Raw genomic sequence first — 15,232 nt, 5'->3', positions numbered from 1 at the left:
GCAAGATCACGTGTTAACAGACTAATTTAGAAGCTCCTTGTCATTAAGTTGTATCTGTTTCCTTCTGTGATGCTTCCTTGGTTAGAGGACAAAATGACTTTTTCCTGATAAGAGCAGGTAGCATATTCTGGGTTACTCCCCAAAATAGGGCAGTTTTTCTTTTTGACATTAAAATTTGGAGATTGTCCAGAAATCTGAGGGTTTCAAGTTAGGGGAGACTGAGTGTTTATGGGAAGTACCACCTACCAAGTTAGCCTGCATTTGTGATGAATTTGAAATTGATACTGAGTTTATGACCTTGCTTTCCCTAATAACAGGAAAGCGTAAAGTAGGATAAATAACCACACTCGTTTTTTTTTGTTAATCCCCACCCAAGGATATTTTTCCATGGATTTTTATTTTTATTTTTATTTTTTTAGAGAGTGGAAGGGAGGGGAGGAGACAGAGAGAAACACCAATGTGTGTGAGACTCGATTGTTTGCCTCTCCTGCCTGTGCCCCAACCAGTGGCCTGGATCAGTCAGGATTGAGCTTGCAACCAAGGTACATGCCCTTGTGGGAATCGAACCCAAGATTCTTCAGTCCGAGGGCTGATACTCTATCTACTGAGCCAAACCTGCTAGGACCACATTGTTTTTTAAAGCAGTGGTCGTCAACCTTTCGGACCTCGAGGACCACTGTTGGCGACCGCTGTTTTAAAGGATACACTGTGATTTACTTTTAATTGTACACTTTCAGATGAAACTCAGCCTGTTCATTGCCCAGACTCTCTGGCAGCCTGAAGAAGACCTGTACAATTGACATTTTAGTGGGACTGAGAAATCTGCTACTTTGAATAGGAAAATTCTATTGGTTATTGATGTTAAGGACTCAGTTACTTCATAATCATTTCCTTTTCTCCATTGAATAAGAGGCTGAGATATAGACAGATAGAAAAACTGACTTAAGAATAGATTCTATCTAATCTCCACATAATGAAATACCCAGACCAGAGGGAAGGACTTTTGAATGGATTTCTCAATAATTCTTTGAGTACCAAAGTCGGCGTTTCCTTTGAATTCTCAAAGCTCTTGTAGAATTGAAAGTGTAAACCATGGTTCTGTTCATATGTTTGCCTGGGTTCGTTGCTGTGTTGGTTAGGCATCCGCTGCGGGACCTCCGTGGGCAGGTGTTGCAGGGTGTGGACAGCATTGTCTACAAAGGAGTAGGATCAGGCTGCGTTGCTAGGTCCTGAGGAGGGGCTGCCTTCTCAGTTCATTTGTCTGCTAGGGTGTCTGATTTTTTTTCCCTTCCTTCGGAGAGGAGAGGGTCATTCCATTAAATATATTTAAACATATTTTGGTGTCGTGTGCTTATCTCAGGGCATTCTGTCTTTTCAGAAAATGGACCCAAGTGGGGTCAAAGTGCTGGAAACAGCAGAGGACATCCAGGAGAGGCGGCAGCAGGTCCTAGACAGATACCACCGCTTCAAGGAGCTCTCAACCCTTCGGCGCCAGAAGCTTGAAGATTCCTATCGATTCCAGTTTTTCCAGAGAGATGCTGAGGAGCTGGAGAAATGGATTCAAGAGAAACTTCAGATCGCGTCTGATGAGAATTATAAAGACCCAACCAACTTGCAGGTGCGTGTCATCTCCGTAAGATTTGTTCCAAAATTCAAGAGCAAATGTTTTTTCCTAAAAACCATACCAAGAAAGTAAAAGTCTTTAAAAAGCATTGAACTGTACATAAAGCAAGGTAATTTTATGGTGTAAATTGTACCTCAAAACAGTAACCTGTTTTTTAAAAAAAGCCTTCTCATTGATTTTTGGTGATTGGGGCATAGTGGGCCCTTTTACTACCCGTGTCAAAGTCATCTAAGAGACGCTGGTTTAGGTGCCTGGCTCAGTACTTAATTAAAAAGAGGTATTGAGAAACGGAATGTATCAAATCAAATCCATCAAACAAGCTAAAAATATTACCGGCCCTGGCCGGAGTTGCTCAGTTGGAGTGTCGTCCCAATACACCAAGTGTGTGGCTTCGATCCCTGGTCAGGGCACACAAGAATCGACCAATGAATGCATGAAGTGGAACAACAAATAGATGTTTCTTTCCTTTTCCCTTCCTTTCTTTCTCCCTCTTTTCTTCTCTCTCTAAAATCAATATATAAAACATGTTTAAAAAAGAAAATAAATATATCCTAAGTGAATGTGGATGGATTATTCAAGGGTAAACACCACATTCTGAGAAGACTGTGGGTGTGGTTCTGTATCTCTAGAAGGGATTGGATATCCACATAACGGCTCCTTTCCTGACGGAGAGTAACATTAGGATATTTGTAGCATCTTGTTATCTACAAGGTTGGTGGTCCTCAGTGGCCAAGCTTTTGGAGGTCCAGTATAGATGCAGTCAAGAGTTTTTGAGGAATTGAGCAGGTAGGGGGAGGGGTGCAGTGCTGAGTGAGGTGTCTATAATTAGAGGAAGTGGGACTCGGGAGGGGAGGAATTTTGGAGGGGGAACAACAGAATGATGAGTGCTGAGTGGTTGCATCTATGGCTCACTTCATGGTCTACTAACAGGGCAAGCTACAGAAGCATCAAGCCTTTGAAGCTGAAGTGCAGGCCAACTCAGGAGCCATTGTTAAGCTGGACGAAACTGGAAACCTGATGATCTCAGAGGGCCATTTTGCATCAGAAACCATAAGGGTGAGTAAGAGCAGTGCCGGGTATGGACGGATGGCCTTCATCTGCCTGGTCAGTAGAGGAATGTGGACTAATGCTTACGTGTACATCTGGGTTCCTAAAAAGATAGACTTTTCTAGCTTTTTAAAAAAGAATTTGTGAAGTTCCCTAAAGGGGTTACCCGCATCCTGCCTTTGTAATATGATTCAGTATGGATACAAACAAGTGAGGAATATTCTTTTTGTAAAACAAATTAGAATGTGGTTATACTTCAAAGAAGTTTGTGTAAATTAAACTATTAACATTTACAGTTGGTAATTAGATGGGAGAGGGATTAGATGACTTTAGGGATTAGGACACAAAGATAAATGGGATTAATCCCTGACACTATAAAGAAAGTTGTCTATTGGCAAGCTTGCTCTTGGGGTCTTGGGGGTTACTGAGGGCTAGTCAGCAAGCCAATGAAAGGTCCAGCTGTAAAGAATGACCTTTGGCACCTGTCAGTCAGTGCCCAAGCGATACCACCGACTCTGAAGCCGGAGTCCTCAGACTCATGGTCAGGCTGGTTTTGGTGCCAGTGCATTCGAGTTGGGGCAATAATTGGTCTTTCTCTACTTTGTTTAACAAGCCTCTTTAGGATGAGGTATGCACAGTTTGATTTACTTCATCTCTATCTTCATGTTTTGTCCTTTGTCACCCAAAGTCCCTTTCTGTTGAGGGACCAGCCTTTTCAGTTCTTTACCTGTCAAGGCCATCCTGAAAGTTTAGATAAAAGCTTAGGCCCAGCTAGAACTGCGTCATCCTCCACGGTTCCTGATACCCATCGTGGAGGTCTCATTCCCTTAGGTTCTGGTCTAGTGGTTTTCAATAATGAATACTTGTCTCTCTTACTCTGATATACTCTGCAGTCTCATAGTGAAGCCCTCAAGTTAGCCCTAAGCTTATTATTAATAAATAACGATTAGTGGTAATGATTGTAAATAGGAAATAAATTTTTAATTCAATGTGACAAATTATTTAATCACATTTAACCTATTTGGCTGATGTAATATGTGTCTCTGCAATTAAATAAATACAAATATTTATCTGCCATTTGTACAGCTTATAGCAAATGAAATCAGCATGCCCGTTTCCTTCATAGAAGTTGTTTGCCCAGAATGCAAGGGGCTACTCTGTAGTGGTACAACCAGGCTGCAGAGGACATAATCTGGGGAAGGGGGAGGCCCAACCCAACCGCACTTCATGCAGGTCTGTTAGGAAGGACCCTCTTCCCTGTTTAGTGATCTTATTAAAGCAACATGTAAAAGTGCTGTTAGCTACTATTTGCTGAGTTGCTATTAGTAGCTATTTATGTTCAAACATCTTGCTGGGAATTTTACATATGTGATTTTCATCTTCACTGCAAGCTAGCAAGGCAGCCATTATACCCATAGGATAGAGGGCCAGAAACTGAAGCTCGGACAAGCTGGAGTTTCCTTATTCATACAGCTAATAGGTGACAGTCCATTCTCTTTCTCTCATCACAAGTATTTATTTTCCAACCTGTATTTCGTTTCTGTCCTTTCCTTAGTGTTTCCCCTTGATTGCCTCTCAGTTTCCCCTCTGTCACCTGCTGTGCTACTGAGAGCAGCCCATTCGCTGGGAGGACAGCCTCCGTCGGCTGCTCACGCACGCACGCCCCTGTTGAGAAGGCTACCCGAGTCAGACCCAGGCTCTCTCCTCCACGCTGTCAGCTTTCCGAGCATTTAAGTGCCCCTGCCTCTGCCCACGCACACTCTCAAACCATGGTAAACCTGTGAAGCTGGACCCCCTCTGACCTGCAGTATTTACAAGACCAGACACCCCAGCAATGGGAATGTTGTTGCAGTCCTGGGACAGGCCTGGCCCTCGTTCTTTACTGAGGGTGTGAAAATGAAATTTGTGAGAAACTGATGATTGCCCCTTGAGGATGAGGTTTTCTTTAGCTTTCTGTGGCCTCTCTAATTTGAGCAAAGGGCTCTCCTTTCATCTCTTTCATCTTTGCTTTCACGCTCACCGTTCCCCTGTTGGTCCTGACTGGGTGACTTATCTGTCCCGTAACTCAGGAGCTCAGGGTGGCAGGCAGTGACAGAGGAGGGGTGAGGGCGGGGGCTGTACGTGTCCTGGATAACCTGTCTGTCACTGGTTTAGACTTTCACACCGTACCGGACGGCTTGGCGCCCCATAGTCACCGCCACCCACATCGGGTCCCACATCCGAGTAGGTGGAGTATGCAGTTGCTGTGGGTTGCCCTTCCCCTTGCCTTGGAATGCCTTTCACTTCCTTCCCAGTGATGGTTCCGGTTTTAACCGTCCATGGTGGAAGTGACAGTAGTGATGGAGGTGAATTGTGTGACCATCATTTTATTCCCACTGCTTTCTCCTTTCAAATGAAACAGAACTTGTTTCTAAGAGAATCCACCCATGTTGACTCTCCCATGACTTTGAAGTTTTGAGTTGGCTGGGAGTGGCATCTCAACAGTGGGTGGATCCCAAACTTCTCTTCTGTTAGCATTTAAACCTTTTGTGTTGTTTACTTGTGTCTGTCAGTGTTACACTGAAACTCCCAGTATCTTGGGTAGGCATAATCAGCGCATTGAGATTGGATTAGAATACGAGAATGCATCACCTAAGCTTGAACTGATAATCAATTTCCCCCAGTTCTTGACAAGTCCTTACTGGGGCTGTGAGAACCCAAAGATGCTGGGAAGTGAATATGTTTGGGCCTGTGCTGCCACTTGGGTGAAATTTGAAATAAATCTAACCTGAAATGTATTGTACCACAAATTATATCTCTTCACAGGAGCTCCCAAACTTTTTCTGCCAGGAATCCTTTTTGATAGCTCATTACGAGTCAGAACCCCATCTTTTCTACTTTTATACCAAGGTTGTCCTGGGCCTCATAATTATTACTTGGGCCTCATAATTATTTCTTTGCATTTGTGATGTCTATTGGACCTCTTGTTTTCCCCTTCGCCTCTGTGAATTCAGAATACGTTCTTCAGTAATTCCTGCTGAGGCTCCATGTTATATCCTCATCTTTCTTTCCCTGATAGTCTCCTGACCTAGGATCCCATTTAGTAATTTAGTAATAATAACTAGTAACATTAATTACTTACAAATAATATAAAATCAATCATTTTCTTTTTTACTTTTTAAAAAAGTATGTTTTATTGATTTTTTAGAGAGGGAGAGGAATGGAGAGGGATAATGAAATAGCAACATCGATCGGATGCCTCCTGCATACCCTGCACCCTGGGCATGTGCCCTGACCGGGAATGGAACCAGTGACCTCTTGGTTTATGAGTGGATGCTCAACCACTGAGCCGTACCGGCTAGGCTAAAATCAATAATTGATGATGATAATTAATGATTCCCTTGAAGTAAACTAGAATAAATGTACCCATGAAAGGTCAGTGCTTTAAGACCCACCAAACCACTATGAAGTGTATGCCTTTTCCTATTCTCACTTAAACTTATGATTTCCTCTCAGCTTATGGATTATCTTTTTAAAAGACTTGTTCGGAGCTTCATGAGGTTTCTGACTTGGTGGAACTCTGAAAGCCACCTCCCGTGGAAACGGTTGTAATGTGTGGGGTTGAATTTTCACTCCAGACGCGTTTGCTGGAGCTGCACCGCCAGTGGGAGTTGCTTTTGGAGAAGATGCGGGAGAAAGGGGTCAAACTGCTGCAGGCCCAGAAGCTGGTGCAGTATCTGCGAGAGTGTGAGGACGTGATGGACTGGATCAACGACAAGGTATGTTTTGAGAAGGAGGTTTGCTAAGTCAGTCTTGTGGAAAGAAAGGGAAGGGACTCCCCCGATCTGCATCCCAGGGCCAGGGTTCGCGGGAGGGGTGGCAGTGGATGGCTGTATCTCCCGCTGCTGTCCCGCGTTCTCATCTGTAACTGCAACTTGGAGTCGCTGAGACCGAAATGCTGTCCGCTCACTGTCTTAACTAGGAGAGGAGCTAACCCAGAAACCTCACAGAAAGCTGTCCGCTACAGCTAGCAGGCCCAGCCCCGTGTGCCTGTTCCCTAGTCCTGGGACTGCGGGTTGGTCACTCCGCTCTGTATGGTCCCTGAATAGGAAGCAATTGTGACTTCTGAGGAGCTGGGCCAGGACCTGGAGCACGTGGAGGTTTTACAGAAGAAATTTGAGGAGTTTCAAACAGATATGGCTGCCCATGAGGAAAGAGTTAATGAAGTGAACCAGTTTGCTGCCAAACTCATCCAGGTAAGAACTGTCTAATGTTTCAGAACGTTGTGATGGCCGGTCCCTGATTTCTGAGTGAGCAAGTTCTGGTACACGTCTTAAGTTTTGTTCAGATCCAAGTGAGGCGGCAGTACCTACCACTCCTAAGTTAGAGAATGGTTTTTAACTCATGGCGGTGGGCAAGAAGGGCAGAGTTCATTTGCTCTGTTGCCTCCGCCCACGTCCAGGTAGGGCTTGGGAAGCTTCATTGGGCTGCTGGGGCTGGCGCGGAGCTTCTCAGACGGGGTGTGGCGGTGAATGCTGCTGAGATTGGCAGGCGTCCGCCGGCGCGTGGTTGCTTTCCCTGGGCTCTCCTGCTGGTAGCTGTGGCACCGTTAGGGGGCGTGGCAGCCTTCCCCGGTGCCTGCGTGCGCAGTCCTGTAAGCAGCGTCCTCATCTCATCTTTCACTGCAGGGGTCAGAGGGCTCCAGTGACATCAGGTAGTAGGAGCTAGGCCATTTCTGCTTTTAGGAGATTTGATTTTGGGGGTACACATTTTAAATGTATGCATCTGTCAGGCCTGACACCTAGTCCCTTTGTAGTTAGTGATAAAGTGAAAGAAGAGCCGGCATTCCTCAGACATACTCACCCTTCCAGGGACAGATGTGCTATCCCTGAACCCTGGGCCCGCCCACAGCCGTGTTCAGAGGAGCAGTCAGGCCAAGCCCCAGAATCTCACAAATGGACCCCAGAACCCTGAAATGCTCCACCTTATTATTGACATGTTATATTTATTAAAACAAAAACGTTGTGGGTGGGAGAGGATACTTTTAGAGAAATACCTCGTCTGAAGTCAGGGACAAAGCCGGAAAACCATGCTTAGGGGCAGACGCTGATCAGCCTCCTGCACGTTTAAACACATTTGACCAGGTGGGCTGAGACGGTGTGGGTGAGGGTTTCCCCTAAGCTGGAGCGCAGTGGTGGTTCACATCCAGGCTCTGGTGCTGAGGACATAACCGCTTCATAGACACAGCACCCTCCAAGGCAGAGAGCGTGCTCCCCTCCTAGACGAGGAATGAGCTTCACTTCATTCCACCCAGAAAACCAGAATGTCTTCAGAAGGATGGAGGTTGGCTGAAGCAGATCCCTCAGGGAGCCGCCCTGGGGACTAGTTGGGGTGCCAGAGGCAGTGGGCCACGGAGCTTCCTTGTTCTCTTCCTTGTTCAGGAGCAGCACCCGGAGGAGGAGCTGATCAAGACTAAGCAAGACGAGGTGAACGCAGCCTGGCAGCGGCTGAAGGGGCTGGCTCTTCAGAGACAGGGGAAGCTGTTTGGGGCAGCTGAGGTTCAGCGCTTTAACAGGTACCACGCCAGAGGGGGCTTGAGGGAACAGGCCTCTACTCAAAGGGGTCATGTGCCATGAGAGGTCGGAGTGCCTGGGTCTTGGCCCAGTGTCGCGTTCCCGGTTCCTTACAGCCCTGTGTCAGGATTAACGGGGCCTTTGTTCCGCAGGGATGTGGATGAGACCATCAGCTGGATTAAGGAAAAGGAACAGTTAATGGCCTCCGATGACTTCGGCCGAGACCTGGCCAGTGTTCAGGCTCTGCTTCGGAAGCATGAGGGTTTGGAGAGAGATCTGGCTGCGTTGGAGGATAAGGTGGGCTTTTAAAGCAGCTGATTCTATTAATGAGTCACCAAGGGTCAGGAGAGCGGTTCTGACACAGTGTGTTTCTAGGTCAAAGCCCTGTGTGCCGAGGCTGACCGCCTGCAGCAGACCCACCCGCTGAGCGCCACTCAGATTCAGGTGAAGCGAGAAGAGCTGATCACAAACTGGGAGCAGATCCGCACTCTGGCGGCGGAGAGACACGCGCGGCTCAACGACTCGTACAGGTAGAAATGCCTCCCAGTGCTCGGCATCCCGAACCGGGGGCTTCAGAAGAAAGGAAGAGAGGAAGGCAGGTTAAGGGGCAGTTCACGCTGAGAGACTGGATGCCCTGTGTTTCTTCTACTAAGAAAGTGCAGGTCACCTTTTTCTACCTGCATTGATTTGTTTGGAGACTGACCGCTTTATCCGGGTGTATGAGTGTGTACACATACAGTAGTACTTAACTTCAGAAATATCTTTTCCATCCTGTGTCACTGGTGATAACCAGTAGTCTTTAGCAGTGTGAGCACCACATGAAATACCCTGTTAAAATTGAGTAAATCAAGGGTTGGAAACGGAAGGAATGCTTCTGACTTACTAAACGGGTTGAACTTGGGAAAGACAAGGAAATTGAAATTAATAGACAAGACTGGGGAATCTCGTGGTGGGCGGAGCCTAAGTTTCAGAGGACTGACTTTGGCCTTGTCTTGTTTTCCTTTGGATTGGAAGCATCCATGTTTCCCAGGACGAGGATTTGTACGGTGTGTTAGACTTTTGAGAGCATAGAACTCGAACCTGTGTTTTCCGTCCTGGAGCTCCGCTGGGCACATCTCATGACTTACCTTGGTTTCCCCTAGGCTGCAGCGCTTCCTGGCTGACTTCCGGGACCTCACCAGCTGGGTGACTGAGATGAAAGCCCTCATTAATGCAGATGAACTTGCTAACGACGTGGCCGGGGCCGAAGCCCTTCTGGACAGGCATCAGGAGCACAAGGTAACGACTCAAGGTTTTCCCGAAGTAAAGAAATGAGCATATACTGCATTGGTGTAGCACTGGTAGTCATTGCAGTTGAAACTTTGTTCATGGCAGCGCCCCACCAGGTACCAAAGTCATGGTTAAAAAATGCGTTTGGCATAAGGAAGACAAATAGACCAGTGGATCAGAAGACAGAGAGCTCAGGCTCTGTGCATGTGTGGAAATTGACAGAGGCGGCCTGAAAGCCAGCAAGAAAAGGACTTCTTAATAAGTGGTGCTCTCTGGTTTGACGGCCCAGGCTGGTGTTAGGAAACCTGGCCTTATCTTCCATCCTCTTCACTCTAGATGTGATATTCTGATTTGTAAGGATTATTTGAAATTCAGCAACTTGTTTTTCTTTTACAAGACCTGGGCACAAATTGTGCTTTTGTCCTCTGTAGGGTGAAATTGATGCCCATGAAGACAGCTTTAAATCTGCAGATGAATCTGGTCAGGCCCTGCTTGCTGCTGGTCATTACGCCTCTGATGAAGTGAGGGAGAAGGTAAGAGAGCAGAAAAGGCTCCTGAAAGTCTCTGAGAGCTGTTACCCATCCTTAAGTATCCAGACCTGGCATTCACCGTGGGGCGTGAGCAAACTGACAGGGATTCAGTGACCTGGAAGTTAAGGAGCAGCTTCTTTATTGAAAAAGATGTACGTACAGCAGCGTGAATGAACAGAGAGAGTTTCATTTATTTGGGACGTAATGTGACATATTTCCTACTTAAAGGAGACTTTGTAGAAACTTGAGTCCGCATTAGTAGCTAGAGCCAAGGGGGAACACACTTTTATCAAATCAATGGGTCTATTTAATTCAAAGTGTCTTGAGTATAGAGTTGTCTGAGGAACAAACACACTTTATTGTCATTAACTTTGGAGCCTAAAAACTATGCTTAGGGCATTCATGATTTATTTAACATATTTTATGGAGTCCCTACTCAAATGACATTTCTCAACTGAGAGTCCCTACTCCATTTTATACTGCCTCACTTTAATTTTTAATTTTTTGAATTTTTAAAAGCGTTTGAGTCAAACTGATAACATATGCCAGGGAGCAAGATCTCAAATGCTCCTCCTGCCTCCCTTTTAGATAGATGCCCTTTTTCTTCTGCCTGGGAGCTTCCATAGCATTTTTACTGAAAATCATTTGTGATAATGTGGCAGTAAATTAATTGTAGACTAATTAGAACAGGACCATCCCTCAGGTTCAGCATAACATACAAGGGGTTCATGTGATTTATTGTGACTTGCCTGGCACAGTGGATGTGATTCTCCTCTTCTGTTTGGGTGGAGGGCGTCAGGACTGACTTGTCTCCCCATCCCTGTCCTTGTCCTGTCCCCCCCACCATTCCCCCCTCCATCTCCTCCCACCCCCTCATCCCCCGTGTGCTCTTCCTTCCAGCTGGCCATTCTCTCTGAGGAGCGAGCGGCCCTGCTGGAGCTGTGGGAGCTGCGCAGGCAGCAGTACGAGCAGTGCATGGACCTGCAGCTCTTCTACCGCGACACCGAGCAGGTGGACAACTGGATGAGCAAGCAAGAGGTAACATGTTAGAGGAGAGCTGGCCACCGCAGTGAGCAGGAAGTCTTTGTTTCTGTTTGTCTACTTCTCAGCCGTTTTTCTTTTCTTAATGGTTAAAGTGTTAATAGCATATTGTCATTACAGATTACTGTGGCCGGGACCTGTGCTAAATGCTTTCTGTGGATGATTGTGTTATTTTTTCCTCATCCCTGCCCCTCAGACCATTAGCCTGATTCTGTAGGAAGTCACTACCATTTCAGTTAGAATGCATTGAAGGGGGGCACTGAGCCAGCTTCTGTCACCTCGGGCCCTCAGAAAGGCCCCAGTTTTTCAGATGAGTGTGATGGTGTGAAATGGTTTTTTATTAAGGGGGAGCTTTCCCCCTTAGAACTTAACATTATACGTAATCTAAATCTAATAGAAGCAAGAAAAGATTTTTTTAAAAAAATAAGTATTCATAGAATGTGGGACGAGGATTTCATGCTGTCGTTGGATCAATCTGGAAGGGCTCTGGGCTTTCCGGAACAGATCTCAGAAGTTTATTAGCCAATAATTGCTTTCCTTCCTTGTGTATTTTGGCCAGAGTACCCTTGCTTTCCTGCCTTAAGACGGAAGGAACAGGGCGCTGTTCTGAACACCTTGTTTGCTGTTGCAGGCTTTCCTGCTGAACGAGGACTTGGGGGACTCCTTGGACAGCGTGGAAGCGCTTCTCAAGAAGCATGAGGACTTTGAGAAATCCCTCAGTGCCCAGGAGGAAAAGATCACAGTAAGACCCCTTCTTGTCCTCGGTGCCTTCAACCGGCCCTTGGAATAAGCCTGAAGGCTCCTGTTTGTCTGAAAGGCTCTGAACAGGTGAATGAGGATGTGAGTGAAAGGCACGCCTGTGGGTGCTCAAAATCTCAGGGCGATGATGACACACCATCAGAGGGAGCCAGCACAACTTGATCGAATGAAAGCATTTTCCTGACATAAGCCTCCAGGTTGAGATTTACCTTTTACCAAAAGAGTTAAGAATTAATACAAGGAGGAAAAGAAGGTCAGACTGTCTTTACCATTAGCAGCAGATTTTAGAAATAGGAATTGGAAGGCTGTTAACTTGTATCTGACGTAGGTCAGATCATGCTGCAGCTGAATCTCCAACCTTGCAGGGAGCCAGCATTGCATTGTTACATCTGAGTAATAACGTCAGGCACCAGCTCAGAAGTTCGGGGGTGAATGTTGTCTGAAAACCTTGGCCTGTGGGAAGGTTTACCTGTGGGAAGTGTTCTGTGACCTGTTCAGTGTTAACTTTTCTCTGGAGGCCAAGCCACAGAATAGTCCCTTTACCAGTGAAGAACTCTTCTCCTTCCTTCCTAGGCACTAGATGAATTTGCAACCAAGCTAATTCAGAACAACCACTACGCCATGGAAGACGTGGCTACTCGCCGAGATGCTGTAAGTTCCTGGGTTCTTGATGCGCCACCCTTTCCCTGCACGGATGTCCCTCTAAGACAGATGGATGTAGCCTCTCGGGCTGGGTGTCTCTGGGGCGGTAAGAACTGGAGGCTCATGAGATCCTTGTCTTCCAGCTGTTGAGCCGCCGCAATGCCCTTCATGAGAGAGCCATGTATCGCCGGGCCCAGCTGGCCGATTCCTTCCACTTGCAGCAGTTTTTCCGGGATTCCGATGAGCTCAAGAGCTGGGTCAACGAGAAGATGAAAACTGCCACAGATGAAGCTTATAAAGTAATGTACTGTTAGCATTGCCATGTGGCACTTGGTTTGTGAGCTGAATTGAACACAGATTTACAAATAAATTGTAGTTAAAAGAAATAGGGAATTCTAAAACCAGCCCACACTATTTAATGTAAGCTGACTGTTTTATACATCCTCTCTTATAGAGATGAGTATGAAGCTAATGCAAGGTAATATACTCACGTTCAAGATAGAACCCGCTTCTTTCTTTCATTGACAGGACCCATCCAACCTACAGGGAAAAGTCCAGAAGCATCAGGCTTTTGAGGCTGAGCTCTCAGCAAACCAGAGCCGCATTGACGCCCTGGAGAAAGCAGGGCAGAAACTGATTGACGTCAACCACTATGCCAAGGAGGAAGTGGCGGCTCGAATGAATGAGGTCATCAGTTTGTGGAAGAAACTGCTGGAGGCCACTGAACTGAAAGGTACAGGATTCACTAGATTGTGGTCGGAATGTTTGGGGAGTTGATTATTCCTTCCTAGTTAAGTCTTATGCTGGTTGGTGGGGCGCCTGAGTGAGAAGGGGATGATTGGCCAACCGGCCATGACTGAATTGGGCCTCATCACTAATGATCAAAGTTTACCTGTGAGCCAAAGAATAATTTTCAATCCTAATAATGCTCAAGGGCTTCTGTCTTCTGAGGACTACAAGTGCTTTTAAGCAACTTCCAAGTCAGCACGTAGAGGTAGAGCAGAGTTGCATTTGTTTGCTTCACCTTTGTGACAGAGGTGAGAGTCACTGCAGTCCCGGTCAGGTCCCTCACTAAGGTGCCATTGTCGTGAGCAATACAGGGGTGGGCAACAGTAGGTTATATTACCAGCCATCATTACCCAAAAGATACATTACAAGTAAGGATATGAAATACAATAACAGTAGTGATAATGATAACAAGGACTAGAAACCAATAATACAATTATTAATAGTTTATAACACAAGAATAAACTTTCCCATACTCACAACTGTAAGCCTACTTTTACCCACCCCTGTGTTGCTAGAAGGGTAATTAGAAAGTCCACTTGCCTCTTTGACTAGGAATAAAGCTCCGAGAGGCCAACCAGCAGCAGCAGTTTAACCGCAACGTTGAAGACATTGAACTGTGGCTGTATGAAGTGGAAGGTCACTTGGCTTCCGACGATTACGGCAAAGACCTTACGAATGTGCAGAACCTGCAGAAGAAGCACGCCCTGCTGGAGGCTGATGTGGCTGCCCACCAGGTAGAGTGCGGGCGCTGCTGGGCCAGTGGACACAGGATCGGTAGGCTGAAGGATGCAGTAATTCAGGACCAGGCTGGTTTGGGGAGGGATGAAATGTATTGGTTTTCTTACATAGCCCCCCACGTGCTGCAGGTGCTCTGCTCCAGTTCAGCCATCTCCCTCGGCTTTCTGGGAGCCCAACGTGAGGGAAACAGGTGGCAGGAGGAACGCCCTCGGGGTGGGAAAGGAAATGCGTTCACTTTTCTTTGTATCGTCCAAACCACACCGAAGTGATAAAGCCAACTTGGTAATAAAGTTGCCCAGCTCTGGTCCAGGCTTTCCAGACTGCCCTTTGCCATTCCCAGGATCGGATTGATGGCATCACCATTCAGGCCCGCCAGTTCCAGGACGCTGGCCATTTTGATGCTGAGAACATCAAGAAGAAGCAGGAAGCCCTCGTGGCCCGCTATGAGGCACTCAGGGAACCCATGATCGCCCGGAAGCAGAAGCTGGCAGACTCCCTGCGTTTGCAGCAGCTCTTCCGTGACGTGGAGGATGAGGAGACGTGGATTCGAGAGAAAGAGCCCATTGCTGCGTCCACCAACAGAGGTCAGTCTGCCTCCATCGGAGAGGAGTCAAGCTGAGAAAGGGCTCTCCCCTTATGGCCCATAGGGGACGCTGGTCAAAATGAGCAAGGACAAGTTAAAGTACAGTGGAACCAGGGTGGAAGCCACAAGTGACAGTTAGTGCTGACTTTTCTTTTGATGGCTTGCATGACGGGAGGGTGATTTCTTCTGCTTTTAGGCAAAGATTTGATTGGAGTTCAGAATCTGCTAAAGAAACACCAAGCCCTGCAAGCAGAAATTGCTGGACATGAACCCCGCATCAAAGCGGTTACACAGAAGGGGAATGCCATGGTGGAGGAAGGTGAGTGGTGGTCATACAGGGAAGCGCTTTGCTTTTGTTCTCTTTAAAAAATAAAATAAAAAAATTATTGATTTCAGAGAGGAAGGGAGAGGGAGAGATAGAAACATCAACGATGAGAGATCCCCCTACTGGGGATTGATTAAGCCCACAATCCAGGCCTGTGCCCTTGACTGGAATCGAACCTGAGACCCTTCAGTCCACAGGTCAACGCTCTATCCACTGAGCCAGACCAGCCAGGGCCTGCTTTTGTTCCTCTTATCCCCCCTCTCTGATGGTTCGGTGCATGGGTTTGAGTCAGACTGGGCTGTGGGGCTGAAGACTGTCTCCATCTTTTCTAAC

The 15,232-nt window shown here is 46.7% G+C and overlaps 1 protein-coding gene across 5 annotated transcripts in view; it reads left to right on the top strand.

The window, feature by feature from the left end:
- Positions 1 to 15,232, top strand: part of SPTAN1 (spectrin alpha, non-erythrocytic 1) — a 59,573-nt gene that overhangs the window by 9,070 nt on the left and 35,271 nt on the right. For all 5 annotated transcript variants that reach the window (XM_079791252.1, XM_079791251.1, XM_079791250.1 and 2 more), the window contains exons 2-18: positions 1,379 to 1,618; positions 2,555 to 2,680; positions 6,289 to 6,429; positions 6,760 to 6,906; positions 8,092 to 8,225; positions 8,376 to 8,520; positions 8,599 to 8,753; positions 9,366 to 9,501; positions 9,924 to 10,025; positions 10,923 to 11,060; positions 11,695 to 11,805; positions 12,396 to 12,473; positions 12,608 to 12,763; positions 12,993 to 13,197; positions 13,806 to 13,987; positions 14,332 to 14,575; positions 14,771 to 14,893. In XM_079791252.1, coding sequence (XP_079647378.1) covers positions 1,382 to 1,618; positions 2,555 to 2,680; positions 6,289 to 6,429; positions 6,760 to 6,906; positions 8,092 to 8,225; positions 8,376 to 8,520; positions 8,599 to 8,753; positions 9,366 to 9,501; positions 9,924 to 10,025; positions 10,923 to 11,060; positions 11,695 to 11,805; positions 12,396 to 12,473; positions 12,608 to 12,763; positions 12,993 to 13,197; positions 13,806 to 13,987; positions 14,332 to 14,575; positions 14,771 to 14,893 — 2,560 coding nt within the window. In that variant the 5' untranslated portion in view covers positions 1,379 to 1,381. The remainder of the gene's footprint in view (positions 1 to 1,378; positions 1,619 to 2,554; positions 2,681 to 6,288; positions 6,430 to 6,759; positions 6,907 to 8,091; positions 8,226 to 8,375; positions 8,521 to 8,598; positions 8,754 to 9,365; positions 9,502 to 9,923; positions 10,026 to 10,922; positions 11,061 to 11,694; positions 11,806 to 12,395; positions 12,474 to 12,607; positions 12,764 to 12,992; positions 13,198 to 13,805; positions 13,988 to 14,331; positions 14,576 to 14,770; positions 14,894 to 15,232) is intronic.

This window comes from Cnephaeus nilssonii (genome assembly GCF_951640355.1).
Source record: "Cnephaeus nilssonii genome assembly, chromosome: 14".
NCBI lineage: Eukaryota > Metazoa > Chordata > Mammalia > Chiroptera > Vespertilionidae > Cnephaeus > Cnephaeus nilssonii.
The sequence above is the reverse complement of the archived record's forward strand: the minus strand, read 5'-3'. Positions and strand labels throughout refer to the sequence as shown.